The sequence below is a fragment of the Mixophyes fleayi genome, chromosome 8, assembly GCF_038048845.1.
Source record: "Mixophyes fleayi isolate aMixFle1 chromosome 8, aMixFle1.hap1, whole genome shotgun sequence".
NCBI classification, from domain to species: Eukaryota; Metazoa; Chordata; class Amphibia; order Anura; family Limnodynastidae; genus Mixophyes; species Mixophyes fleayi.
The window spans coordinates 79,141,537-79,169,114 of NC_134409.1; the positions used below are offsets into that span (position 1 = coordinate 79,141,537).

Genomic DNA, 27,578 nt, shown 5'->3' on the forward strand with positions numbered 1-27,578 from the left:
ATATTTCCAATGTAAAATTCTTAATTAGTCTAGACTCATCCACGTGTCACATTGTTCTATATTGACTGTCTTTGCTATTATTGTAGGAGCCAACAATTGATTGTAGCACAGTTAGTAACATTAAAGCAGGGGTAGAGCTTTCAGCCATCCATCTGTGGAGAGAGATCTTCAGTCAGGCAACACTTGGATAGAGCAGTTACCTGCTGACAAACATATCAAACGTATGGAGTTAGTTTTGGTAATTTTAGCAGCAGAGAGGTAGATAGCCCATGTCCGCTAGAGTCTGATGGCCAAGCACTCAGATGAAAAGGAGGAATAAGGCAATCAGCCGTAATGGTGGAGGGAAGCCCCTCTTCTACATTATCAAGATCATTGCTACTATTCCACTTCAGATTCTTAGCTAAATGGTGTCATGGATTGGGGATATGTCATAGATCTTCTCACGGCTCCCCCAAGATGTTTTTTTCTCTATGGGTAAACCAGGTAAGACACCATGCTCTGCAAGAAGCCATTGTGACGTTACTAGTTACATCATAAACGACCATGGAACAGGAGACATTTAAGGTTTCCATGAATATCAAGGATGTGTACTTGCAGGTGCCAATATGAGACGGTCCTGTTAGGATTTATGGTATGGTCCCATCATTTCCAGTTCGGGCATATGAATTGAAGGCTGATAACAGCTCCATAGCTGTTTAACAAAAATAGGGTATTCCTGTACACTTCTTTGAGGTCCATGGGGGGAAATGCTTATCCCTTCCTTGGATGATCTCTTGCTCAAGTCAGAGTTCATAACTTTGCTTCAGATGCATTACCGGGAGACAGCATAAATATTAGTGTCACATTGTGTGGGCATCATTTACTAGAAATCAGATCTGGTACCTGCCCAGAGAATTGTGTTTCTGGGTCTGCTGTTCAGCTGGCATCAATAGAAGGTGTTTTTCTGCCTGGGAAAACATAGAATTGTTCTCAAGACTAGTAGGTGTTTCTTGAATCCTTGAATCTCAGACAAATAATTGTTCTTTCCATGTGGTAGTCCTTGGATAGATGGTCTCGGTCTTCGAAGGAGTACAGTTTGCAAGATTTTATTTGTTTATTTCAGTAATGGATTACGTTTATTTTTATATGGAATAAGTCTCTTCTTCACTTGTCCGCCAACATATCAGTCTATCTCCAAGTATGCTTCAAAGTGATATTGTCGCACCTTTGCTTTGCAATAGAATGCTACCCAATATCATAAACTAATTTATTGTACATGTTATCACCTTTTATATTCACATAGGTATCTTTGTAAATTATAAATTGTGGATTGAGTAAAGTTGCTACCAACCAGCAGAGAACAATTTTGAAGAAGAAAAAGAAAGAAAGTTGTTTTTTACAATGATGAGCACACAGTCTTTTGGGAATACAATGACATCATGTTCAGTATGAAATCCAACTTTTTTTGACCGTTTGGTTAAAATAGTTTTGTTAAAACAACAAAATATTGTATAATTTTTAATAAAGTGAATTTAAAAACCGCTGTGTGCACTGTCTGATCTCTTTATTGTTAATTTCTCATAAATGTTAATCAAATTGTAATTGTGATCAATTATTATATTCGTACTCAAATTAGGTTGCTTCCAGCTATGAAAGAAAATTGAAATGAATGAATACCTTCATTTCGCATCTAGAGGGGTGAGTGACAAGTAAAAATGAATAAATATTAAGTTTCAGAATATCCTGAATGGTTGTCAGGTAATATATCTTCTACCCCTGCAAATTGGTCTAGAGATGTGAAATGAAGGTCCTCATGTATTTCAAATTGCTTTGATAGCTAGAAGCAAGCCAGTTTGAGTATGAATATAATCATTGATCAAAATTACAATTTGATCAAGATTTATGAGGAATTAGCAATAAAGAGATCAGAAAGTGCACACAGCGGTTTTTAAATTCACAAATTTACAGTATTTTGCTGTTTTAACAAAACTATTTTAACCAAATGGTCAATAAAATTGAAATTTTATGTAGTTGTTGAACTGTCAAACTGAACACAAAGTCATTGTATTACCAAAAGACTGTGTGTGCACCATTGTTAAAACCAACTTTCTTTTTCTTTTTCAATATCTCCAAGAATGCGGCAGTCATTTCTCTGGTGGTGGAAGAATGACAATGTTAACTGAAATTGGACAGTTGAGATGACCGATGGCAGTCCCCGGGACTGGTGGGAAAGCAGTGACACTTCGAGATCGGTTTAGGGGTCAGCAGTTCCCAGCGGAAGCCAAGCTTGCAATATATATTCTAGACTTAGTGTTATATACTTTATTTCAGGACCATGTTCTGTTGTGTGGACAACCCATAAGGATCCAGTCAGGCAACACCACTGCATTGGTGGGCATCAACTATCAAGACACACTAAAAGTTTCTTTGCAATGAATGAAACCAGCAGGATCATGTGCAGGACAAATATATTGTTCCTGCAATATTGGCTGGGGTCGAAAACAGGGAGACCGATTACCTCAACTAGTATGGCCTGCACCCTGGGAGTAGTCCCTCAACTCAGATTTCTTCCTGCATATTGTGGAGTGATTGGGTATGCCAAATGTCAACATGGTGGCATCCCGGTTTAATCAGAAGGTGACGCATTTCTGTTTAAGGCCCATGGATCTGTTAGAGTTCCTTGTCAGTGCTATGATGGTCCTGTAACATTTTCAACTGATTTACCAGTTCCCTCCTAAAGTATTTAAAATGTGAAGGAATCTGGGTGCTGTTAGAAGCACCAGACTGGCCATGACGCTCATGGTACACACACAATCTAAGCATGTTATTAACTTCATCATGGCGTCTTCCTCTAATACAGGACCTGTTAACTTGGGGACCTTTTACCATCAGGGATTAGCGTGACTGGCCTTAATGGTGTGGCAGTTGAAACCATGATCCTTGAGAAAAAATGGGTTCATTATGGTCAGTATCATGCTCAGAGCTAGAAAGTCAGTGAAGATTTATCATAGTGTCTGGACTTGAGACTTATATCAGTTGCTTTGAGAGCAAGAGTTTCTAACTACTTCTATCCAGTTAGCTTGCTTGCCCCTGGTTTTACAGGTTGGCTTAGTTTATGGGTTAAAATTGAGTTCCTTAAAAGCTAAAATTTCTGCATGTGCTCTTCCTGAAGGGGGAGGCACTCCTTCCAAAGTGAAGACCTTTTTGTTTTCAGTCCTCCACTGGTCCCTTCGAACTTGAATTTAGTGTTGACTTCATTACAACAACCCCCTGCATCTAAACAGACGGTAGAGAGATGGATCACTTTGGTGATTTGCTAGGTTTACAATGCAGCTAGGAAACCTGTTTCTTACTATTTGAAGGATCATTTTACCAGATCAGTGAGTTCCTTATGGGCAGCACGGGACCTGGAGAGGTCTGAAGAGCTGTGTCAGGCAGGCATGTGGTTTTCCTTACATATCCTTACAAGGTTTTACAGGTTTTATGTTTTGCACCAAGAAATGCCAATTTTGTTCAGAAGGTGCTGTGTACCATAACATTTTGATCGATCCCACTCATAGGGGAAGCTTTGGAACGTCCCCATGGTTTGTGTCCCCCAAGCATGATATAAAAAAAAGGATTTTGTACTCATTTTCTTTGAATCCATTGGGAAATACTGAGCGTGCACCCCTTTTATGCTCTAAAAGTTTTTTCTTTTCAGGGGTGATGTGGTTTCTCTCTCTTGTTTTGTTCTGTCCTGTGGGGCTTGGTTAGACAAATAGCTGTTTTCCCAGCAGGATGGGAATAGAGTGGGCCAGGAGCCTGAACACTTTGAAGTGCCTAATGGAGCTTCTCTATACCCCTTGGTCTCAGTGTCCCCCAATGGATTCAGAGAAAAGGCTTTAACATAAGTATAAAAATCCCTTTTCTCATTTAAATAAAATGTGGCCTATATAGATATAAAAATTAATTGTTTTAATTTCTTTCTTTTTTTTTTCTTACTCTTTCAGGACTGCCCCAACCATGGTTTTAAACCAGGTATGAAGCTGGAAGCTGTGGATCTGATGGAACCTCGCCTGATTTGTGCGGCTACTGTGAAATGTGTGGTGCAGCGTCTGCTTCGGATCCATTTTGATGGCTGGGATGAGGACTATGACCAGTGGGTGGACATTGAATCCCCTGACATTTACCCAGTAGGCTGGTGTGAATTAACTGGGTACCAACTTCAACCACCTGTTGATGAAGAAACTGGTATGTATAAAAATATTTATTCTTATTTACAAAACTCAGAAATGATGGCTTATCTGGAAACTGGATTGTGCATTTGACATTTATGGTAAACAGTATAGGCCTTATTGAAGGTGTATTCATTTTTGCCGCCTGAACATGAATGATATTACAGAGATAGAATCTTTACTAGCACTCCAAAATACCAAATGCTGCCTAAATATACTTCAAAAGACCACACTCAAATATTAATAAATATAAACAGGTGATAATGAAGGGGAAGATATTACAGGCACTTATGGTTTCTCAACAATAGAAAGTGATTGTGTTTGATAGCATCAAAGAAACAAAATAAAATCAATACCTAAATTTGTGCTCTATTTGTCTGTGTCTTCTTTTTTCCAATATAATGCTTCCCAAAAAGCATAAATGTGAGAAATAAAAATGTATGCAAATATTGTACTACAGTTACAAAACTACACCACTCTGTAAAAAGTTTATGATGAATCGTGAAATATTCCACTTCAGTATCCCAAAGATACTACACTCACCAAAGTTGTGTAAAGAAAATATGTTTCAAATGAAGTGCAATATGTTATGAGGTTGTTCTCCACACTTTAGACATCGCCCAAGTAATTCCCTATGTTAACGTGTTTACCAGAAATCGGAATTTAAATTTCCTTAAGGTAATGATCTTTAATGGACATTAATGCCCTCTCTAATAAGGTTAGAGCTCCCTCAGATCAATGTTATTCATATGGCAAGGAAGAAGAGAAAGGGGGATCTAGTGCGATAACGTCTAAAAAGGCTTTTTAATAATATCCAAACGAATATAAAAAAAGTATAAAAATATCAAAATAGGTGTACAGAATCTCCTACCAGAGGGAGCAGGTAAGCAGGCAGCGTAATAGATCTTAAAATTTTCCCGGGATGTAGAAAGTCACTGGATGCTTACTCCTTACATCAGATGGTAATCTTGGTAGGTGATTGATGGATCAAGTAGCTCCTCATCCACCAATGCGTTTCAGCACATGTCTTTAGCAAGGTGGGTCCAGCTTTACAAACACAGAAAAGAAGTATCTCATGTGATGCATTAGAAATGCAGTGTTGCTCGTTTTCACCAAAATATGTCCCTGTTAAAATAAGGAATAGTGGTGTCGGTGTGTCATATACACAAGAGGGAATAGTGTCTTAAATGGTAAAGTCGCATTACCCATCTGATACACAATCTAAAGTAATAAATTATCATTATACACAAGGGATATTATTTGTTAAGAAATGCGAGTCATTTTACCTATTTGTACATAATCTATTGTAATGCAATGTACAGTAAACAGAGAATAGTGTTTTGACAGTGTTATTAATAACTGTGAAAGCCTCATTTTCTGTCTAAAATGTAACTGAATACAAACACCCCACGTCCATTGTTTAAGGTTTATGAATCCAATGGGAAGCTTCTTTCCAGTAGGATGGAAGTGACAAAATTGGCCGCAGGTTAACATAATATGCCATAATATGCCACTGAATGAAATGCTATCGGCTAGTGGAGTCAACACTCAGACAGCCAATAAGAAGTAGCTAGATAGTGCTGTTGGTGTCACCATGAAAAGGATGTATCTTTACACCAGGCATCTAGTACCCACAGAAGACACCTCCTAAGAAGACTAATTGGGTTACATCTCCAGGGGGCATACTACATTTACTTTTACACGCCTTTACTATACTAAACTTACACTTGCCTACACGCATTCAGTCACTCCAGGCCCACATGTATAAGATATACTATACTCAATGAGGCAGTTTTTGTGTTAAACTCTTCATCCATATTATAAAACATTCCAAACACCCACATATTTCATCTGAAGCTCAAACCTTGCTAAACACTTGCAGGTTGCAGATCTTTTCCTAAACCCCTGCTTTCAGTCTCTCCCTGCTATGTCCAATTTTATGGTAGCACACACATCCTTTTCTATTAGAAGATATGCAAGGAGATAACCTCACTCAGAATATAAGGCACGATGTGTCTAGGAGAAACGTTTCCTCCCAACTAATTTAACCTCTCCACTACACATTGCCCTATTTTGCAATCTTTGTACTGCAGCACTCCCTTATCTCTCCCCTCTGTATTGTCCCCGTTAAATGAAACAAACAAGCAATTTTCCTTCCCCTCAGTCACAAGCCTAAGCAAGATATTGCAACATAAATTTACTAAGCACTGATCACAAGTTCCACAGTTGCTTGTTTAGGTCTTTTTCAGTGTATGATATTGCTCGCTGTTTGTGAATCTGTGATTTTGTATACATGTTGAGTGTCCTTGGCATGTCCATACAAATACCAAACTAGCCCATTGGACATATCTGAAAGACCCAGCTGGATTTTACTGTGTACAAGGTGCATTAGGAGCATTTGTTGCTCTACTGAATTAACTGTCCATCCTGACTGACATATCATTATTATGCTTTATTAAACACTACCATCTTATCTAGCACTGTACATTGATGGGATCATGATACAAATAAACTGCCTTGTGTACAGTCTTAAGAAGTGTGGGAAATAATTGACCCACAATGTACTGCATTAACAAATGAAGCTGGTAGTGGGGAAGTGCATGTGTAAGGCATTTTCAGCTGGCAATATTAAAGCAGCCATTTTTGTTCAGTTTACAATGGTGTGGTACAGTTGGAATGAGGAGAGAGAGAGTGCGAGGTGGAGACATGAACTAGTCACAGTAGAAATCTTAAAACAGTAATCTGATGGCAACCATGACAGTTCTTCACCATATATCTTAACTGAGATACTCAAACCTGGCAAAGTCTGTCACCAACAATCATTCCACGGTCAAAGTCACTTAGATCACAGATGTTCTTTCCCATACTGGTGTTTGGTCTGAACAACAACTGAACCTCTTGACTATGTCTGCATGCTTTTATGTATTGAGCTGCTGTGTGTGTGTGTGTATGCTTAAATAAATTACATGTTGCACAAAAGCACGGGAAGTCACTCGGTATAGAGGTTCATTACAGTAGCTTGGGCACTTTAAATCTCCAAAAACTCAAGCTACTCTTCTTCTATACACCCACTGGCGCAAAGACTTCAGTAGTTTTTTTTAAAGTGCTCGCTGAAGCTGTGCGTGTTTTTTCTTAGACTGCCTTCGGCAGTCAGAATTTTTAGATATTTATTGTTTTCTTATATTACACTATTACCGGCATCTCCATAGCTGACTATGCCTGAAGCCATCTGAGGAAGTACCAGTACCACCTACTGCCGCCACAGCTGCTTTCAACACAGGACTGTTTCCGTGGCTGGCGGTCACAGCCACCACAGGTATTAATGGGATCCCTGTGTTTCCAGCACCATTGGATACCAGACTGAGCACCTGGTGACCGGTCATCTGGTACCGGAGGCACAGTTTAAAAGTAAATTGACTCCCCTCACCTCCTGTAGCATGGGCTGTTGTCAGCCCTTGGGCCTGCATGATAAAAGTCTAGGAACAAGAAGCATACAGGGGCTGTCTTCCTGATGGCACCCATCCGTTTGGTGCTGGGCCTTGGTGGAGGTGCTTATATACAATACCTCATCCTTGTTGGGCTTCCCCTCACTAGGCTAAACCTACCAAAAAGAAAAGAGACAGCTGCTTCGTTTCCTCCTCTTCTACCGTCTCCATCTGCAGGGAGGTAGTGTGTGAGTGGGGGTGTATTGTTTTTTTTTAACTGTTCGCTCTGAACTTTGTGTCTGTTTTGCAGTTTCACATCCACCTTGGGATTGTGCACTGCAACTGTCTTCTCTACCTCGCTTTTGTTATGTCTGGTAAGGGGGGAGTACATCTAGGACTAGGCCTGACTGGGACATCTGCAAGGGTGTTGGCCTGCTCCAAGTGCCATACCAAATTGACTTATGCCCGGTCTGGGGAAGATGCTCTATGCATGCCATTTTAAGCAGTGGAACAGTGTTTGCCCAAGCCTGTGGGGGGCTCACATTGAGATTAAATAAATGAAAATAGTTTTTTAGCAAGCTTAGTCTGTAAAAGAGAACCCCGCTCAGATTTTTTTTTCTCCTCTTTCTTTTTGTGTCTTTACTTCAGTAATTCTTCAGGCTTACAGCCTGTTCCCAAGAATGTGATTGCACACTTTGTTTCTAATCCACCCGTAGTACCAGATGTGCTTACCATCAATTTTGTGGCACTGATGCAGTTTTGAGGGAGTCCATTAGAAATGTTATTATTGTTCAATAATTATTGTATTGTTCCTTTAAGGCACAATGGTGGATGCAGTCTCGACCAAATCCTTTATGTGTCTTAAACTTAAGACATAACTGCACCTCCTTCTGTGTTGGATAAGTAACATTTAATGGTGTACATAGGCATTTTATCATCATAATCAACATTTATTTATATAGCGCCAGCAAATTCCGTAGCGCTTTACAATTGGGAACAAACATTGATAAAACAATACTGGGTAATACATACAGACAGAGAGGTAAGAGAATCCTGCTCGCAAGCTTACAATCTATAGGACAATGGGAGTTAGAAACACAAGGACATGTGCTACATCATATTGCACAATGGACCAGCTAGAACGCAAAGGTAAAAGTATTGAGTGGGGTGTGTGTGTTGCAGTGTTGGTCAGAGGGTTGTTGTCTTGCGTTAGCTGTGTAGAGGATGGTAATAGGGTAATCTAGGGAAATTAAGATGGTGGCTGAGGAATATCATAACCTTGTCTGAAGAGGTGGGTTTTCAGTGAACGCTTGAAGGTTTGAAGACTAGAGAAAAGTCTTACTGTGCGAGGGAGGGAATTCCACAACGTGGGTGCAGCCCGGAAAAAATCCTGTAACCAAGAATGGGAGGATGTGATGAGAGTAGAGGAGAGACGTAGATCTTGTGCAGAACGGAGGTGTCGAGTGGGGAGATATTTCGAGACCAGTGAGGAAATGTATGTCGGTGCAATTTTGCTGATGGCCTTGTATGTTAGTAGAAGAATTTTAAATTGGATTCGTTGAAATACAGGCAGCCAATGTAGAGACTGACAGAGTGGCTCAGCAGAGGAAAAAACGGTTAGTAAGGAAAATCAATCTAGCCGCTGCATGCAAAATAGATTGTAGGGGTTCAAGTCTGACTTTGGGAAGACCATTAAGGAGGGAATTGCAATAGTCTTTGCGGAAGATGATGAGTGCATGAATTAATGTTTTTGCGGTGTCTTGTGTCAGATATGTGCGTATTCTGGAAATGTTCTTTAGGTGTATGTAACATGATTTAGATATAGAGTTGATGTGGGGGATAAATGACAGTTGTGAATCAAGGATTACACCTAAGCAACGAGCTTGCGGGGTGGGATTTATGGTCATGTTATCAACAGAAATTGAAATGTCAGGCAGGAAGCTTCTGTTTTTGGGTGGGAATATTATTAATTCAGTTTTTGAAAGATTGAGTTTGATTTGGCGAGAAGACTTTCAAGATGAAATGGCAGAAAGACAGTCAGTAAAGCGAGACAACACAGGTGATGAAAGATCAGGAGAGGATAGATAAATTTGTGTATCATCCGCATAGAGATGATACTGAAATCCAAAGGAGCTTATTAGTTTTCCAAGAGAACTGGTGTAGATAGAGAATAGCAGAGGACCTAGGACTAAGCATTGTGGTACTCCAACTGATAAAGGAAGCGGAGCAGAGGTGGATCCAGAGAAATTAACACTGAAAGAGCGATTAGATAGGTAGGATGAGAACCAGGATAGGACAGTGCCTTCAAGACCTAGGGATTGTAGCATTTGTATGAGGAGAGAGTGGTCAACAGTGTCAAATGCAGCAGAGAGATCCAGGAGAATTAGAATAGAGTAATGGTTATTATTTTTTGCTGTGATCAAATCATTGACAACCTTGGTCAGTGCAGTCTCTGTGGAGTGTTGAGAGCGAAAGCCTGACTGAAGATGATCCAACAGGTTGTTTGCTGTAAGAAAGTGTGTGAGGCAAGTGTAGGCAATTCTCTCGAGAAGCTTGGAGGGGCATGGGAGCTGGGAGATGGGGTGGTAATTTACGAGAGAGTTAGGGTCAGAATTTTGTTTTTTTAAAATGGGAGTAATCACTGCATGCTTGAATAGTGATGGAAAAATACCAGTAGAAAGCGAGAGATTACAGATTTTAGTTAGAGGGGGAATGAGAACAGGAGACAGGGACATACCAATTTGTGAGGGAATGGGATCAAGAGGACAGGAGGTAGAGTAGGAATATGAGAAGAGTAGAAACTTCCTCTTCATTTGTGGGATCAAATGAAGAGAGAGTGTCAGAGGGTGCTACAAAGGAATTGAGCCTGAATTGATTGCCTGTCAAGGGAGATGATACCATTTCAAGCCTGATCTTATCAATTTTGTCCTTGAAATAGGAAGCAAGAGCCTGTGCACTGATGTTAGTTGGAGGATTTGGGGCAGGAGGATTCAGAAGAGAGTTAAATGTGTTAAAGAGGCATTTGGGGTTAGAAGCCTGAGTATAGATGAGAGATTGGAAGTATACTTGTTTAGCAGTGTCCAGAGCATTTCTATAGGAGTGGTAGATATCAGTATATGTGATGAAATCATTGGAGGCACAAGACTTACGCCAGTGACGTTCTGCTTTACGAGAAAGTTTTTGTAGAGTTCGTGTTACTGTAATGTGCCACGGTTGGTAACGAATCTACGCGAAGTATGTAGTGTCGCTGGAGCCACTTGATCCAGGGCAGTTGCCTAGGGTTTGATGAAAATGGGGTACTGCCCGATCAGGGGAGGAAAATTTAAAAATTGGGGAGAGAAGGTTGTCACGGTTACATACAGGAGTACCGCTAGGAGCCACGAATATTGTGAAAACACTGTTTATTTGCAGAAAAGTATAAATAGCAGGAAATCAAGAGTAGTAGTAAATACCAGGTGCAAGCTGATGCAGGAAGTAATATGAATGTTCAGAAACCAGCAGGTACACAGCTAATGCAGGGAAGTGGGAGGTATGAACAGATTCCAAGCAGCATGTAATCAGAGGAACAAGGCAGGAGGAAGAATCCACAGGGTGCAACAACAGGATATGACATCAATAACCGGCAATGTGTGCTAGGAGTTACAGGTATAAATAAGGAAAATGAGACCACACCCAGGTGCATGGGATAATTAGAACAGAAAGGTTAACTCCTAAAGCACAAGAAATGCACAATAGCAGCACCTCTGGACATCAGAGGTACTGCTGCAAACAGATAAAAAGAACAAATACAAATAATAAAGTCCAAAAGGTAGAAGCTGCCAGGCGGATCGTGACAAAGGTGTTGGAGAGAGGTGAAAAACTGTTGAAAATCAATAGAGTTGAAATTCCTGCGGTTGTGAGGAGGCTTGGAAGAGTTTGACACTAGGGAGAGTAAAGAACTGCGGGTGAGCGAGTACCTAATAAGCTGATGATCCGAGAGGGGGAAAGGAGTGTTTAGGAAATGAGAAACTGAGCATAGTCTAGAGAAAACAAGATCAAGACAGTGGCCATCCTGATGAGTAGCGTATTCAATACACTGGGAGAGGTCAAGTGAGGAGGTTAGTGAGAGTAGTTTGGAAGCAGCATTGGAACGTGGATTAGAAATAGGGATGTTGAAATCACCCATGATGATGGTGGGGATATCAGTAGATAAGTGAGGGAGCCATGCAGAGAAGTGTTCAAGAAATTGTTGGTGTGGACCAGGGGGGCGATAGATGACAGCAACACGCATAGAGAATGGGTTAAAAATCCCAACAGCATGTACTTCAAAAGATGTGAATGTGAGTGATGGGACACTTGGTAGAACTGTGAATGTGCACTGTGGGGAGAGAAGTAGTCCAACCCCCCCTCCTTGTCTGCCTCCCGGTCTGGGGGTGTGGGTGAAATGGAGACCACCATGTGAGAGGGCTGCAGGAGAGGCAGTTTGTAAATATCTGGCATGCACCTTGTCTTTCAGCACTGGAGCACTGAATCACTCTATAGCACAGCAATAGGTATCTGAGGAAACTCACTCACAAAATTTTAGTTTTTCCAGCCTCTTTACTTATGAAAAGGTGTATTGTTTCACCATTTGCCACACTTGCCGTACCGTTTATTATAATTTTCAGGGCATCTGTATTAATGGACCTGTAATCCAGGTACTTTATGATGCAGTACTTTATCTCTCTACTTTTCAATATGACATAACCACTTTGCATGACATATTACAGTACAATTCTATCATGAACTAAATTATAAAATAATAATGAAAACCGCAGGAATAGAAATTTAATCCAGACTTGTATTATAAAAACAGTAGTTAGAAATATGTAGATGAAAATTGAGACTGTCCTTGGAAATTGGGAAAAATTGTGACCTAAGCTTTATTGATATGGATTTATACATGCATGTTATGTCCTCCTTATCTCTTTCATGTGGATTGCTACTTAAAAACTCCAATCTTTCTGGTGTTTACAGTAGTTAGATACTTCTACTGTATCCAGGCTGACAATTACATCAAAAGGCATTATTAAAGGTGGTAGGACCTGATTAATTAGGTTCATTGACCACCAGTTGGTTGGAAAATATTTATGCTTTAAATGCAGAAGTGCATGACAACATTACAGTGATAATCCCTCAACCTTTGGTAGGTCCATAAGCGCAGGTTTTGCTCAGAGGGTTTTTGCACTTGAGCTACTATTAAAAACATGTTACACTGGGTCTAATAGTGCTGAGGAGAATTATCAGTGTTTTAAGAGTATCATCTGGGTTAAACGTCCCAAAATACCTCATAGCGCCAGCCTTTGCTTGTCAACTCCTGTCCCTATCACCCATTTCACCCATGCTAGGACCTATGCTTAGAGGTCGTTCATGTCCATGTGCTGTTATTGCATCACATCCGACTATATGAGTAAGCGTAAATATGAGAGGGACATTGAAATTTCTTTTTTTTACCTTTGCAAGGATATTATTACGTGATATATATGAAAGAACTATGAAATATTTATATTGTATTGATGTTCCAGATTCACTGATATCTAGCTGATCCCTATACTCAAGTGATGACTTCTGTTGGGTGGCTACATGATCAATGTTGAAGAGCCACAGAAAAAAGAGATCTGAAACAGCAGCTGAAATGACAGCTGCTATCTAGTCAGCAGTTTACCGTCATTTCAGTCACTGCTCTATGGTGTTACTTCAACAATCTTTATGTAAAATGCTACAATCTACTACATCTAGAAGCCCCTAAAGGTGGAAAACATTTTTTATTTGTTGAGTACTTATTTCATAGCCACCGCTGTTTTCCCGCTAAGTTCCTCTTCTGCCTCATCATCCACCTTAATCTTCCATTTTGCTTTAATATAGCCCTTTTTTTTCCTGTTAACCTCACTTTTCTCATAGGCCAGCAGGAAGCGATATACAAACCTAAAGAAATCCAAAAAAAGACCGTAATTGGAAAGAAACGTAAGTAAAGCCATTATTTTATTATAAGCAGAGCTTATAAAAACAGAAAGCTGCACATGTTTACATTTGTTAAAATTAAAAATCTGCATCCTCCTCGTTTTCCAAATTAAGTGGGAAGCTAGCATGTCAGTTTTCATATGCTTTATAATAAGTCAGTTATTAAAAACAAAGTGTTGTATTCAAAGTATAAATATTTTGTAATTAATTTATCATTAATCTGTCAGCAGCTGTACTGGCTACTTCTGTAAGCATACTTCCAAAATGAATGGCTTCATTTACTACTGGCTGCTTGCTAAACATTTGTGTGATGTCATGGTATTACACTATGTACATTTACAAGTTTGCATGCTAGTTGTGTAATGTTCATCTTGTCGCTACCAATAAATATTGTCCAAAGGAGATTATTGTGGTTCCAACGCACAAAGAGATTTAATAGAAAAAGATAGCTGGAGAACAGCAAACCATGATGATTAAAGGTATAACATAATACAGGAAAGTATAAACTGAATACATTACATTACGCAAGCGCTTCCCCTGGGCCCAGTTCCATATTCAGTCTTGTAGTCTGCAGTCAGGAAGAGAGAGAGATTTACACTGGCCCAGGGACTTGCTTATATGCAGCTTGAATTAACATAAACAGTGATGATGTCCCAAATATACACAGGTAACACTAAAGTCTTCATTGGTCCAGGGTTAATGATGTTCCAGTACACTGCTGGTCATAGATCAGTTCATTTGATCTCTGGAAAGGTGGGGGCAACTTACTCCAACTGTTGCCTACATGTCTTCCCGCCGAAAAAACAGTTTAAACTGACCCATAAGCAAAGTGCTTTTGAGTATTAATATCATGCCATTCATAAATTGTGATCGCAATATGCGTTAGTTTCCCTACTGACATCGGATTTCAGCTAGTAAAATATAGATTAATATGAGACCAAACTCCACACATTTCTGTGGACCTGAACCATAGTTACCTTTACTGTATTATTATCTATGTATAAATAATCTCTAATACATTTTACTAATATATGAATGTGGACTGGAACCTTAATAAATGTGTACTATTTACAAGTGTAAGTGTTAATGTAAGTGTGCGTGTTATTAATCCATGTGATTGAGTCATTACATGTGTGTACTAATCGCAGTTGCACGGTGAAACCAATATTAATTAATTTAGCCGACTGCATCCAATTATTTGACTTCCACAGTTGGCTCTAGTGACAAGATGCTAGTGATGCTTATCTCTATGCTTCCATTACTGTGTGGAAGCCCAGTTTAATGATAGTGTGAAAAATACATCACTGAGAGTCTGTTCTTCCTGCAGGAAAGTCCCACACAATGTGTTTAGCAATACATCAGGTGATCAGTAATTGCACAATGAGAAGTTGCCCGTAGGATCAACCATATTGAAAGGTGGGCACCCACCAGCTTGTGATGGAGGGTGATCACTAGGGACTTGTGTGTATCACAGAGGAGACCAGCTTAATTTCTTAAAACACTGCACCTGTGTGAGGCAGACACTAAAGAGGCACACATGAAGGGGGGGGATCAAGAAAATTGTACTGTGAAGCCTGGTTGGACAGATACAAACGAGACAAGAAGCATCAGCTGGAGAGAGGGACAAAGGGTTGTTACGTCTCAGGAATGAGCAGCACAATGGGTATGTCAGATATAAGAGATTAGTGCACTAGAGGAGACAGACACAAAGGGGTATGAGTATAGCACAGGAAGACACATACAAAGGGCAGTGAACAGGGCACGTTTTGAACCATTAAGCAATTTTTTTTTTTTTTTTAAAGAATTGACACTTTTATTTTATTTTTTATTAAGATATCATTAAATTGACCTGTAATTATAGTCAATACATTGACAATATTATGTTATTATTTTTATTTCATTTACCTGTTCTATACATCAAGCTTTACATTCATAGAAGAATCCTCCATTTGCAGTAATTACAGCTTTGCTGAGATTTGGCATTCTAGCAGTCGGTTTATAACTAGAGTTGTAGCTTTTTCTAGATCATCATTCCTTGTGTAAATTTCCCACCTTACCAGCATCAAAATAGCCCCATAACTTTATATTTCCTCCTCCATGCTTGACAGAATGCACCAAGCACTCCTCCAGCATCCTTTCATTTGCTCTGCTTCTCACATATGTTCTCCTTCTTCGAGCCAAACACCTCAAACTTAGACTAATCTGTGCAGGGCCTGATTAAGGTTACAATCCACCCGAAGCTAATACTATCATAGCGCCCACTCACCTTCCAGTCCAGACATATACACAGAAGGTAAAAACAAACTTGTCATGGACATCTTTGTCACTCATTTTGTTTTCATTAAATTTAGAACTGCATAGTAGAATGGAAGAATGAATGAACACTACTGAGGGTGAAGATATGAAGGGGGAGGGAACTTTCACTCCTGCGCTTGTCGCCATCCTTGTCACTTCTACTTTCTTATTATCAAGCGCCCGCCAAAGGATGACTCATTGTCTTCAGCCTTTACCATGGGAATAAGTCAATATTAAAACCATACTACAATTTTCTTTCATGTTTTGTTTTTACTTTGGAGATTAACTATTCTCTAAAATGTTAACATTTATTTCAGTTTATATCTCTCCCTGTCACAATTTTGCCCCCTCCCCCTAAAAAACCTTGCACCCTAGTCTGCCTATTTGAATAATCAGGCCCTGCATCTGTGCACAATACTCTTTTATAATCTGTTTCTCAAACTGCAGACTTATGTACTTATCCTCTTTTGTAGTTGTGCATCTGGGCTTTCCACTTTTTTTCTATCCTGGCTAGATCCAGTTTCGGCTTTTTTTTTTATTTTTAAAACAGTAGTAGACACCTTTATATGAAATCTGCAGTTTCTTGACAATCTTACATATGGAAAAGCCTTAATTTCTTAAAACAGCAATAGAAAGAATGTGTTTCTTGAAAAGGTTTGGCAATTTTTGATCCCAGACTTAGGACACTGGAGTAATATAATATATATGATCCATTATAAATCTATAAAGTAGAGAAAACCATGTTTCAAGAATGCTATACAGGTCTATGAGATATAAAAGAAAAACTCACCTGAACACATGCAAGCATTTATTGGTTTAAAAACACTGCACATTAGTATAAAAATTATGTCTGCATCAACTTTCACATTCCTGGGTGCAGCAACAATTTAAACGAAATGCTTTGAAAAGCTGTTAGCCTTGTAAAATCTCTTACTACCATTTAAAAGTAAAAAACAAAAAAAACGGTCAGTGGACAATCTTTGGTGACCCCCTTCTCCTCCCTCTAGGAAAGAAATATCAAAGGAAAACTGCAAAGAAAACAGAACCTGTCAATAATATGAGATCCATCCCTCACCCTGTTGCTTTAGAAGCTAAAAGTAAGATACTCTGTTTTTTTAGGGGTGTTTTTATTCTCAAGAAATGACCAAGATATGATAATGCATTCTATTGTACAACCAATGCATTATAATGCAGACTTGAGCAACAAAATATTAATTATTTCTGTCTGTGACATGTAACCAAATTAAATATAGAAGTAAACTGCCACTTACAAAAAATAAGTTTGAATGTAATTTCATTTGTTAAACAATAGGGGGCTTGCTAAACTTTGCCATTTGCTAACTTTGCTGTTGATTAAACAATTGCTTTGAGACGTTAGAAGCCTTTCTGGGCTCATCTAGACTAGCAATTGAGGATTCATCCCAGTTTGAGACTCTTGTTATTGCTTTGTTAAAGGGGAAATTGCTATATTCTATACAGTTTAAAAAGTGTTCCACCCACTTCAACTTCTTCCGATTAATCTCCAAAACCCACAACAGTGATTCATATTGTGTATATAGAGAAGTTCAGAATTAAATATTACAATTCTATTGTAGTTGTAGTGATTGTGAAAACCTGTTTTTTTCAAACTACTTTTTCTTGGAGATCCTTTGAAGTTACTTTGTCATTATGTCAATATTCTTCACCCTGTTTTTTCTGTGCTTTAGAACAAAAGAAATATGTAAAGAAGTCTGGTAAGAAAACATACAATGTCAACAGAGTCGTGACATCTGATTTTGTGCCTGAAGAATTAGAAAGTAAGTAAATCTTGAATCTTGCATTCTCTACGTAGAAGAAATCATTTGAGGCTGGTATTAGCTAATGTGTGTTAAATGCGTATTGTCGCTAACCAATAACGATTGTCGAACCTCGATTTGTGTTTCCAACGCACAAAGATTTATTCGCAAAAAGTAGTATAATATATTCAAGCGAAGTGATAATAAGTACAGCCGTTACTTATCGCAGGCGCTCTGGATCCAGTGTGCAGTCATTCAATCCTGAAGTCTGGGGACAAGATGTCTGAACACTAGATGTGAAGCTGCTGCTTATATTATTATATTATTATGATACCACACATGATATGATTCCTTCAACCTGTTCCATATATTTCACTAATGTGCATATAACTTATATTATAACATATAAATATTACTATATTTCGACATAACTGACTATGTGTTGCAACTACCATTAATTGGTACTATTTTACAAGTATGCGTGTTTGTGCGAATGTATGGTAAAAGACCAATTACTGTTGCTGCCACGTGTAGTAGCTGCGTACGCCCTTCCACGCCGTAGCGTACCGTACGCATCTTTTCAGACAAAGACAACCAAGTTTGCTCGATTTTAATTGAAATGACTTTATCCAATTTGCTGACTTCGACAGCTCCACCCTTTGATAGTGTAACAAACTATCACCCAATCACCGTTTCAAGTTCAGGATTATACAATACTTCTTCACAGACCATGATCTCGGTATCTGGTACCACCCTTTCAGTCTCTTTCTCAGTGTTACTCCTAGGAGACCATTTTACACATTTCAACACCGTAGGAACACATTTGACACATAAACCAATAGCTAAGATGACACCCAGTATAAGGAGAAGGAGCTTACCTACACTAGCAACCATTTCCTGTACCCACTCCCCCAGACCGGAGAACCATTTCACAGGGTTCAACCACGAGAACCAACCTGCCACCTTTTCCCCGACCTCATATAACGAAGAATTATGGTTCTTTCCAAATTCCCATTTTAGTTGCAAAATTTCATCCATCTTCCGGTCTATAACCTCTTTCGGGTCATCCGTATTATTGGTGATGTACGTGCAACATTTGACACCGAACTGGGTGGCCAGTGTCACACAGTACCCACCAGTAATAGAGGTGAGATAATTTAGTACCAGTCTATGTTGCACCAACTCCTTCTTGTACGCTTGTAGCTCTTTTCCAGTATACCTGAAAGTGTCATCATACATCTCGGTGATACTATCTATTAATTTAGCTAGGTCTTGGATATATTTAAAGTTTATTGTTCCCCGAGCGGTCCTGGTGAGATCTAGGGCTACCATAACTTGGAAACCAGCAGTTTCACTAATCAATTTTGTAGCTATGGGTTCCTCACCAGGAATCATATTTCTCTTGCCACGGTGTTCATACTGTGTGTGTACGTATGGTGGTGATGTAGTCTTGTGAATACCAACCATTTCTTCATGAGTAATAGTCATGATTTCAGGAACCAGTTTAGCTATGAAGCACAAGCCCTTGGAACTCGGAGTCACCCAGGAAAAAGCTTTCCTACCACAAACAAAATACACATCATCAGGGAGAACATAAGGAACAGTATGCCCATTAATTATATCACACAGAGTTTTGATAAAACTACCCATGCCTAGTGTCTCCATTTGCTCCCGACACATGTCGGCATGGATGACATTCTTACAAATATCTATAGAGACTTTTCCAATGGCTACTTTCTTATGTTTGGTTATACGCCCTAGTTTGTGACTTCCATCAACATTCCTGCCTATTGGTGACCTTGCGAGTCTCCCTCTAAAATGAGTGTGGCGAGCCATTGTCTGATCTGATGGGTCAGCTTCCCAATTCTCCAGACGTTTTGCATGAGAGATATTTAGGCACAGCAAAGATCTGTCTATGGAGTATTTTCGAAGCGTCAGACTAGGGGACCTAGTGTTATTGTACCTCCCGTCTATGGACCTCCCATCCCTCAATTTGAGTACTTCAGATATGTTTAGAGGGAATGGCACTAGTCCTATATTATGCTGCCCTTGCGACACGTGAGAGCACACCCAACACTCGGTTTGGTTTAGCACCTTACCCACCAGGGAGTGATAATCCTCCAAAGGATGCCCGCCTATATTCAGAGTACTGGGGGACTGGCATCGTTGGATGCATCTCTCTTCAACTAGGGAGTCACAAAACTTGCAGATACAATACTCATCAGACAATAGCCCCTCAAGCTGCCTCCGAGTTCCTGAGCTAGCAGACCTTTTCATAACCCCCGGACCAAGCTTGATAATGGGCTGCTCTGAGTATTCTAATAACTTTTCCTCTGCCTCCATTTCATCCGTATCATTACCAGAACTCTCCTCCGTCCTCCATCCTCCTTCACAAAAATAGAATGTCCTAGAAAGAGTAAAAACAAGTAAAATCCTGTAACAAAAGAAAAACAAAAACCGCCACTCTATCGCTGAAAAGATAGTTCTGGGGCAACGTCTCTGGTTCAGGTGTCTCAACTGCAGGCTTTAGGTCTCCCGGAACAGACTCACAAGTGACAGATCTATGTCGTCGGTCTCAGTTTTATCTTTCACTTTCTCTGGATTATGGACTCTCCTGCAGTGGGTGGAATGGACCCAAGTGTCTCTCTCTGCAACCTTCAGTGATGTAGTACTGGTCAGCAGCACTTGGTACGGGCCTTCCCAACGGTCTGTTAAACAACCTGAACGTAAGAAATTGCGGATCATAACATAGTCTCCAGGTTCAACATCATGACAGTTCGTTTCTGGCATACCAGGTGACAGCATTTTTAGTTTTTGTTGTTGTTGCTTTAGCTGTCTACTCATTCTTATAAGATATTGTACAGTCACTTCTTTATTACATTTCAAGTCGTCTTGTGGACTCACGATCAAATGAGGTTGTCGTCCTCACAGTATCTCAAAGGGGGACAGATTAAGAGGAGGTCTAGGAGTGGTCCGAATGCTATGGAGGACCAATGGCAAAGCCTCAGGCCATGCCAACCCAGTTTCAGCCATTACCTTACCCAGCTTGTTCTTTATAGTACCATTTACTCTCTCCACCTTACCACTGGTTTGTGGTCAGTAAGGGGTGTGAAGTCTGCTACCGATTCCCATGAGTTTACACATATTTTGGAAGATATCACCAGTAAAGTGGGTACCCCTATCACTTTCAATGATTCTAGGGATACCGAACCTACATACAAAGTCTTGTACAATTTTCTTTGCAGTGAACACAGCAGTATTAGTGGCTGTCGGATATGCTTCTACCCAACCGGAAAACACATCAATACAAACTAACACATACTTTAGATTCCTGCACGGTGGTAATTGGATATAGTCAATTTGTATTACCTGAAAAGGTCCGTCTGTAGGAGGGATGTGGGATGGCTCAGTTGGAATAGTTTTCCCGACATTTTTCCTTAAACAAGTAAGACATGACATTGCCTTCTTACCAGCCTGAGAGGAAAATCCGGGAGCACACCAGTATGCTCTCACCAGTTTGCACATACCTTCTTTACCCAGGTGAGTCAGGCCCTGTGCTGCTTCAGCCAGGCTTGGATAGTACGTTCGGGGAGCTACAGGCTTACCTTGTCCATCCCTCCAGAGTCCTGAGGACTCTTGACCACATCCCTTCGCCTTCCAGACCGCCTTTTCCTGCAGGGAACACAAATCTTGCATTTCAATTAGTTTCTGCATGTCTAATGTCTGAAAAACCATCATAGTCTCGGTCGATACAGTCATAGGTTGCCCTGCTGCCCATTTAGCAGCTTCGTCTGCCCTGTTGTTGCCCAATGACACTGGGTCTTTTTCAAAGGTATGGGCTTTGCACTTTATGACGGCTACTGTTCTGGGTAACTGTATTGCTGTCAGAAGTCCTTTTATAAGTTGTGAGTGTGCCACTGGCGTACCTGCTGCTGTCGTAAAGTTTCTAAGACGCCAAAGGGCCCCAAAATCATGCACTACCCCGAAGGCATACCTAGAGTCAGTATATATATTGGCTGATTTACCCTCTGCCAACTCTCACGCTCTCCTTAGTGCTACTAGTTCCGCCACCTGGGCTGAGTGAGGTGGGCCAAGGGGTTCAGCTTCTACCACATCCTGATTGTCTACCACAGCATAACCAGTACATAGCTCTCCCGTCTCTGTCTGTCTATGACAACTCCCGTCTGTATAAAACGTAAAATCTACATTTTCTAAGGGGGTGTCACGTATGTCGGGCCTTGCAGTAAAGGTCTGATTCAGGTGTTCCATTCAGTCATGCATGTCAGTATTCTTGCCTAACTCATCATCAACCAGGGTCTCCTCACCTCCCACCCTTTGTGTCTCTAGAGACACATATGGAAGGTATGTAGCTGGATTTAAGGTGCTACATCGTTTGATGGTGATGTTTGAGGGTGCCATCAGGGCTAGTTCCCACTTTGTGAATCTAGCTGAAGAAACATGTCTGGTTTGGGCTGAATTTAACAGAGCTGATACAGCATGGGGTGTATAGACAGTTGAATTATGTCCTAATACTACGTCCTCGCTCTTACTTACCAGAAGAGCAGTTGCTGCTACACTTCTGAGACATGTTGGGAGTGATCTTGCCACAGTGTCCAATTGTGCACTGTAGTATGCTACCGGTCTGCTAGCGTCACCATGTTTCTGTGTGAGGACACCTGCTGCACAACCATCAGCTTCTGTACAGTATAGCTCAAAAGGCTTTTCATAATCAGGTATTCCCAATGCAGGTGCTCTAGTCAGACTATCTTTAAGATTAAAGAATGCTTGCTCTGACTCTTCTGTGTGTACAACACGTTCTGGTTTTGACGAAGAGACTAGCTCCTGCAATGGTAATGCCAGAATAGAAAAACCTGGGATCCAGGATCTACAGTATCCACACATCCCCAGGAAAGTACGAATCTGCTTCTGGCTCTGCGGCAGAGTCATGTGTTGTATGGCCTCAATCCTGTCGGTTGTCAGGTGTCTTAGCCCCTTAGTGAGGCAGTGTCCTAAGTATTTGACCTTAGTCTGACATGGCTGTAATTTATCCTTTACCACCTTGTGCCCTGTTTGTGAAAGATGAAGCAACAACAATTTAGTATCATGTAAACATGACATAAAAGAATCAGAGCACAGCAACAAATCGTCCACATATTGAATTAGAACAGACCCATTGTGGGGTTGAAAGGATTACAAACAGTCATGTAAGGCTTGGGAGAAAATACTGGGGCTGTCAATGAACCCCTGGGGTAGTCTGGTCCATATGTATTGCACTCCCCGGTAGGAGAATGCAAAAAGGTATTGGCAGTCAGGGTGAAGAGGGACTGAGAAGAAAGCAGAACATAGATCAATGACAGTAAAGTGACTAGCAGACGGTGGAATCTGCATGAGGATGACAGCTGGATTCGGCACTACGTTGAATTGGCTCTCAACAACTTTATTAATTCCCCTTAAGTCCTGGACTAATCTATAGCCCCTCCCCCCACTCTTCTTCACAGGGAAAATGGGACTATTTGCTGTACGAATTAAAATCTCTTGTTGTAAAAGCCTCTCAATAACAGGATATACCCCTAGTTCCACCTCTGGTTTTAATGAATACTGTGGGATTTTTGGAGCTACCCTACCACTTTTTAGATTGACCATGACAGGGGCTACATTTGCCATCAGTCCAGTGTCCTGTCCATCTCTGGTCCATAGTGAACCTGGTATTTCCAGCAACATCCCCTTTACTTGAGATGGACTTTGTTCTATAATAGGAGAGTGTAACATTAACCTTTGCGGGGTGTCCAATATATCTTGTACCTCATGTGCGACCTTCTCCGGTATATCTAAGAACACACCATCAGAAGTACAGTATATGACACATCCCATTTTACAAAACAAGTCTCTTCCCAGCAAGTTAGTAGGAGCCGCCGCAGCCAAGAGAAACAAATGCTTGGTATGCAGGGGCCCGATAGTAACTTCAGCAGGTTTAGTTAGTTTATAATGCAACACTTTTCCCATTACCCCCATGGCTGGAATGGTTTTACTGGTCACCTGTAGATTGAAAGGAGAGGTTATCACAGATCGGCCCGCTCCCTGTATCTACAAGAAAGGTTTGTTTCCTACCAGCTATGTCAACTATCATTGTTGGTTCTTCTCTCTGACTCTCAGTTAACCTCACTGGCTGTAGATTACAGGTATGACCTGACCCCTAGCGCTGACTATCATTTTCCCATGCAGCATTTGCTGCTATAATATGCGCGGGTAGCTGTGTGTTCTCTTGCCTATGTGTGTTTCTCCGTGGAGGATACCTATATGATTCCCTCCTTGATGTTTCTTTCCTTGCTTCTGGACAGAATCTCCTTATTTGTCCCTCTTTCTGACAGCGAAAACATACCATTACCTTTTTCCTTGAGTTGTATGCTTGGTATGTTTGTGGTTGTGTGTATTCCTTCTAAAGCCTGAATACTCACCGTCATCAACCTATCACCTTTCTCGTCTTTCTTTCTAAAGATATTTTTGTCATGTTCCACAGCAGACTCCCTAAGAAAGTCTACTGTGATACCTCTCCAATTAGGTAATGAGGTTTGTACTCTGGTTTTTAAATTTTCCCTAAGACCATCCATTAACACTCCTACAGCTACTTCCCTGTGATGTGGATTCTCTCTTATGGTAGTTACTCCGGTAAAGTGTGTCATTGATGCTAGCGCCCTAGAAAAATAGTCCGCTGCTGTTTCACTATCCTTTTACTTAATGGTGAAAATCTTACTCCAATTTACCACTACTGGAAAATAGATGGCTAAATGTTTGACAATTTGTTCTATATTTTCTTGGTTAATCTCATCAGTCAAGGTGTCATCTTCATCCAACAAACAATCTTTTACAAATTTTTGTATGTCAGTATTGGGAGGAAGACACGCCCTCAACACTACACGCCAATCCTTATTGGTTGGTTCGTGGGCATTTCCTAAGTCCTTAACAAATTTCTGACATTTAGCCAACTCCTTTCTAGGATCTGGGAATTGAGTCATAATGGAACGTAACTCTGATCTAGTCCAAGGACAATGCATTGTAACATTTCGTAAAGGAACTACACCATCCTTATCCGGTTTCCCATTGGGAACTGATATTGTGCGGACTGGGTACGCACCCACTGGTTCACTGGTTTTAGAAGTCACTACAGGATTCGTTGTTTCAAGATTTAGGACGCTATCACTCCTAGTGATCACACTACTTTCACCTATCTCAGCCATTGCTCCTTTCCCATACTTGCGTTGAACCTCTAGCATATTAACAGCATGAGCAATGGCCGAAATCACAGTGGGTTCATCTTCTGATACACTTGTTTTAAACTGACTTAAAACAGGATACAACTTAGCAATTTCTCTTTTTTCAGTTTTAATAACGGCTGTACTTACCCCTCCCGCCACATAAGGTGGCGGGGGCGCGCTTGCGCTGAGTTCGCCACGCTTCTAAATGGCTACTTCCGCCGTGCGCACGCTTTTCGCCAAGGCTACTTCCGCTGTCCATTCACTGCTCTGCCACGTGTTACCTTCCATTTGCCACAATTTTAAACAATCATTATGTCTATTTCTCACTTTTGTTGATTTAATCAACCACACTTTATCTTTTACATTATTTAATACCTCTGAATTAAAACTTCCTATTGTTGGGAAAGGCCTAACACACTCCTTGGTCATCTTGACCCACGTGTCGCAATACGCAGTTGCGTATGCACCATATTTCTTAAACATAAGGTACCTAGCTGACCCCAGTGGTCCTTCCTTAAGCAGCACAACATCAACCATCTCTAGAGTTTGCTTCGCACCCGTTGTGAAAACAACCTATTTCTCAACGCTACGCAAAAAAACTTTTTACCTGTTCTCCTTTCAAACAGAACCTAATAGAGATTTTTTTTATCCGTGGACGGTTTCACAGGCTACGCCCACACACCTCCTAACACAGAAATATCACTATGGACAACAGAAATATAAGCTCCTCGTTATCCTGGGTCTTCACAAAATCTATTGAGTATTACTGAACTGGTAGTACCGGAGTTTTTATACCCGTTTGTACCAGCATAATTCCTCCAGCCGTTCAACCCAAGTCACAAGCACGGTTGCAAAACCATGCGGTCCGATCGCAACGCTTAGCAATACTAACTATCGCTAAACCTTGCGATTGCCCTTGGAGAGAAAGTTTCCAAAAGCTTTTTAACTGTTCTCTTTTCAAACAGGGCTTTTGCTGCCAGTATACCTGCCTTGTATACTACCTCGGTTGTCCAGCCCGCCTCGTTAAACGGCAACCGATATCCCTGTCTTTTTGACAGTAAATCAACTTTCACTTCAAAATCATACAATCACCAAACACATAAACCTTAGTTTTCTGCGCAGAAAATCAACAATGTTCCCAATAATAGTAATAATGTTTCAGACTTTCACAAGTGATTTATACTATGCATGTATAACTATCAAATCGATTGTTTACCACGTGGAAAATCTACGGGAAGTGCGCGTACGCACAGCAGGAAATACACATACGCTAAGCAATGCAATACAGTTAAAACGCACAATGACAGTAAAAAGAAACAGTTTTCTCTTTTGTCCCTAGGTTCTAGTTAGCGTGCCCTAGACAATGCAAAACGGACATTCGGTTTCACAACACAGAATACAATTCAGGTTTTGAACACATTGCGTTCTTACCCGTTTATGACGCGTCTCCACCCTTTTTTGAGGAACCGAAATCCGTTGGTCTTGCGTATCATCGGCAACGAAACCTCCAAAGCTGACGAGCCCCCAAATTGTTAAATGCGTATTGTCGCTAACCAATAACGATTGTCGAACCTCGATTTGTGTTTCCAACACACAAAGATTTATTCGCAAAAAGTAGTATAATATATTCAAGCGAAGTGATAATAAGTACAGCCGTTACTTATCGCAGGCGCTCTGGATCCAGTGGGCAGTCATTCAATCATGAAGTCTGGGGACAAGATGTCTGAACACTAGATGTGAAGCTGCTGCTTATATGCACACAGAAATACAGTAATACAATGAAGATGGTATAGCTTGCTTGTATTGGTCCAGGTTTCAGGAAGGTCCAAGGGGTTGTCAATCATTGGCTAGTTCGTCTTAAGGAATCCAAAGGAGGGGGTCATCTCTCCAGGGGGTATAATCTGCTCTTCCCGCCAAGATTCCTTAGTCTTAAGTAGTTCATAATTCCCTATCATTCATAACTTGTGTATGCACTCTGCGATTCCTTCGCAGAGTGAACCAAACAGTAGCAAATGTTAAGAGGTTTATTATGATACCACACATGATATGATTCCTTCAACCTGTTCCATATATTTCACTAATGTGCATATAACTTATATTATAACATATAAATATTACTATATTTCGACATAACTGACTATGTGTTGCAACTACCATTGATGTGTACTATTTTACAAGTATGCGTGTTTGTGCAAATGTATGTTAAAAGACCAAATACTGTTGCTGCCACGTGTAGTAGCTGCGTACGCCCTTCCACGCTGTAGCGTGCCCTTGTACGTCGTAGCGTACCGTACGCATCTTTTCAGACAAAGACAACCAAGTTTGCTCGATTTTAATTGAAATGACTTTATCCAATTTGCTGACTTCGACATGTGCTTATGTTGACCCTGTTAATGCTGGAAAAATGCAGGAAACCAGCAAAGTTTAATATTAAGTATCTCAGTTAAGAGCCAAATATTCATAGTTTTTTTGAGTTACATGAGTTCTTTACCAAGATACTGCTGTCTGATCAAAGGCAAAACTATAGTAAAAAAAAGATCAGGTACGTTGAGAGGGCAGATTAAGAGACTGAGAGAGAGCGCCCGTGAGGGCAGAGAGAGAGCGCCCGTGAGGGCAGAGAGAGAGAGTGCATGTGCCTGGGAGGCAAACACGGAGAGA

At 40.5% G+C, this 27,578-nt stretch overlaps 1 protein-coding gene across 1 annotated transcript in view; it reads left to right on the forward strand.

Annotated features, from left to right (window-relative positions):
• L3MBTL2 (L3MBTL histone methyl-lysine binding protein 2) overlaps window positions 1-27,578 on the forward strand; it is a 342,206-nt gene that overhangs the window by 309,862 nt on the left and 4,766 nt on the right. Inside the window, 4 exon segments of the mRNA XM_075182790.1 lie at window positions 3,969-4,209; window positions 13,538-13,600; window positions 16,900-16,989; window positions 17,599-17,688. Of these exon segments, the coding sequence (XP_075038891.1) occupies window positions 3,969-4,209; window positions 13,538-13,600; window positions 16,900-16,989; window positions 17,599-17,688 (484 nt within the window).